The 3,293-nt window shown below is 39.4% G+C and overlaps 1 protein-coding gene across 1 annotated transcript; it reads left to right on the forward strand.

Annotated features, from left to right (window-relative positions):
* Positions 1 to 927: 927 nt before the first annotated feature.
* FOMMEDRAFT_163299 (uncharacterized protein) lies at positions 928 to 1,738 on the forward strand (the record flags this gene model as incomplete). The annotated part of the gene is made up of 3 exons (XM_007272228.1): positions 928 to 1,082; positions 1,146 to 1,190; positions 1,264 to 1,738. The coding sequence occupies 3 exons, from the start codon at positions 928 to 930 to the stop codon at positions 1,736 to 1,738; spliced, it is 675 nt and encodes a 224-aa protein (XP_007272290.1).
* Positions 1,739 to 3,293: the final 1,555 nt, after the last annotated feature.

Genomic DNA, 3,293 nt, shown 5'->3' on the forward strand with positions numbered 1-3,293 from the left:
TCCATGACACCATTTCGAATATTGGAAGCAGTAGCCACTGCTCACCCCTCCTGAGCCAAGTCTGTCCACACCTTACATATTGCCTTCTCCCTTCAAGCCAGAACGTCCCTAAGATACACCTTGTAATCAATGACTCAGTTTACTGTACCTCCTATTGGATACTGTAGATAGACAATAGAGTACAGACACACAGACACAATTTTGTCTGCAGTCTGAATCAGCTTGTTCAATGCTTCAGATCTTGATCTGTATGCACTACTCACACTCACTATACCATCACGAAAAAGTCTTAAGTATTGTATTTGCTTGTAATCCTATACATTTTGTACCTTTTATAAATTTTGTCAATGTTAATATAATCTTCATAGGGGGTTAAGCAAGGAAAGTACAATGTTAAATAAGTAAACAAGAATACTTGTGAAACTTGACAATTACAATTATAATAATATAAATTGACAAGTTATACAAGTGATTATAACATACTTCCTAAGATTACAAGGCTAAGACATACTTATTAATTTGTGAAAGTATAATATCTGCTTATAATGTCTACAAGTCATTACAAGTGTTTGAATAGCTTGCTTTTGCTTAGTATACAATTTTGTATCAAATAATTAATCAAATATAATTATATTTAAATTATAGAATACAAAAATAGTAAATAATACACTATTTCTACAGTCCCAACCCCTGCACCACTAGCTGCCTCTGCCTCATTCTTCTGCGAGTGGGATTTGTGTTGGAAAAGGGTGAATGCATTCTCAGGCCGTTCGACATAGTCTTCGTCACCACGTTTTGGTCGTCGCTCGGTCCCTACAAGTTGAATTGCAAGCGTGTGTGAATTGAGGTCGAGCAGGTTGTGGTGATTGAGGCTGTGCCTGTGAGACGAGTTTAGAGTGATTAGCAAGTGAAAATAAGAGAGAAAAGATGGACGCACTGCGACAGCGTGCAGCGAGTGTGGGTGGGTCACCTGGGTTGGAAATCCGGAGCGTTGAGCGAGCTAATTGGGCTGCAGGGGAAAGCGTGTCTGTGCAAGCGTGTTGCATGTTCTGGCTACGACGCGACGTGCAATCGGAGATGCAGTGAACTCAGTAATAGTTGTGGATGACTTCGAAGGTGTATCTCTAGGACGTTCTGGCTCGAAGGGAGAGGATGAAGTGGGTGGTGCAGGCGGACTCGGCTCCAGAGAGGTGAGCGGTGGCTACTGCTTCTGTTATTCAAAATGGTGTCATGGACGGCACTGGGGAATATAAATGCACACAGCGTGGGCCCATCGAGGGTGATGTCAAGCATAGGATGGTGGGCGGGGAAGGAGAGTGTGCAGGGGGTCAGAGAGAGGATTGCGCCCGAGGAGTGGTCATACATGGACATTGTCGCGAGCGCATACTCACCGATTGTTGCTTGCGTTGCTGAGCAGGAAGAAGTACGCAAATGCATGGAATTACTGAAGAAGTCGTTCAGCATTGGTCAACAACGCGGATGCGCGAATGCGAATGCAAAAAGGAAGGCGAGCGTAAACAGAGGAGGACAACGAAGGAGAGGCAACGCAAGCAGCGGAGCGAGGAGCGAGGAGCGAGGAGCAGGAGGGATGGAAGGGAGACAAGAAGTTGGGAGGAGAGGGATGAGCAACTATTGTGCGAGTTATTATGAAGTGGACTGGCTACTTACACTTTACAATGAAGGACAGTGTAGTGGGGGTGCGCTTTTCGGTTGTAAGATGCGTCCGAGCGGAATTTGAAAAATTACCATTTTCAGTCAGAATGTGGCGGTCAAAGTGTCCGCCTACTTGTACCTAAATTATTAATTTAGTAATCAAATTTAGGTCAATATAAATGTATTATACTGAACGATATTGTGCTAATAAGTTGAATTCATCTACTATAGCCAAGGAAAACGATGAGTAAAAATTAATACAGTGTATGCAAAGTGTATCTTGCTAATGATCAGTAGCACTGAGTAAAAAGATGACGCGAGTGTGACAAAAAATCGAAAAATGAACAGCCAAATCTACTGTGATGGGGTGTGACTCATTACTTTCGAGCTTCATTCTTTATTTTACTTCTCATCAAGGGATGAGTGAACTCTTTTAAAACATTGATGAAAAACTATATAAACTCAATATGAAAAGATTTACAGAAGGAATTAGCTAGAAAAAAATTGCTTCTTAAGATACAGCTGATTTGGTGTGTAAAACAGCTGTATTTTGGCTTATTTCAAATTAAATGAGAATCCCTTCTGTAAAAAGTTTCATTTGCATCTCAGAAGCATGAAATTTATTTTATTATTATTTTATCTTAGGTGTGGGGAACAGAAATGTTCCTGTACAATCACTACTTTTAACCAGACACAAAATTTGATCACATAAGCAATAAATTTCTTAATTGGAAGCCGTGGGAACGGACGCGCAACACAAGGGAAAAGCGCACCCCCAAGTGTAGCCAGCTCGGCCGTGTCGTCACAGGATCTGAGGCTCAATGTGGGCATCACAGTGGCAGATTAGAGAGACGAATCCAGCAACGTTTATTGTCTAGGCGGTTGCAGGCAGTGTGCCTGCTGGAGAATGCTTGTAGGCAGAGGACTGGGCTGGAGAGAACAAAAGAAACAACATAGTGTTGGGAGAAGAGGGTTGGAGAGATGGTGGAAGTAGGAGGAAAGGAGTGACGAGAGCAAGTGCGTCATTATATGCTCTCGATCCTCGGTACTCGATTATGTAATCACTTCGATATATTGTAAAAGTAAAACCAAGTTATATTATAAGTTTAACATGGTGATTGTTAACAATATTAATATATATAATTGCATATTATCTTACTAAAAGGATTGTAATTAACTTACAAGCACAATGTATTACTTTTATAACTATTATAATCAATCAACTATTGTTACAAATAACTTATAATAAAATTTTAACATATTATAATAAGAGTTAAGTGCTTATATCTTACATGCAATAATGTAATAATACTAGTATTAAGCTTACTTGCTTTAAAAAATACTTGTAGTTTAGCAAAAAGCTTGTATATTCCTTATATTTATATACAATCATTAGAATTATATTATAAGTAAAATATAATTACTATGTTAGATTGTAATGCTTGTGAAATTATATTATTAAATTACTTTTACTATTATTAATTACATTTGTTGTGACTTTTTCGTGATGACACTGCTACAGTGTGTCTATCTTTTCTTACTTGTTACTACTTGCTAATCACTCTAAACCTGTCTCACAGGCACAGCTCTCCCTTTAGGCCAGAACACCCCAGGAATACACCCCTTAGTCAATGGTTCAG

Source organism: Fomitiporia mediterranea, assembly GCF_000271605.1.
Source record: "Fomitiporia mediterranea MF3/22 unplaced genomic scaffold FOMMEscaffold_496, whole genome shotgun sequence".
In the NCBI taxonomy this organism is placed as follows: Eukaryota; Fungi; Basidiomycota; class Agaricomycetes; order Hymenochaetales; family Hymenochaetaceae; genus Fomitiporia; species Fomitiporia mediterranea.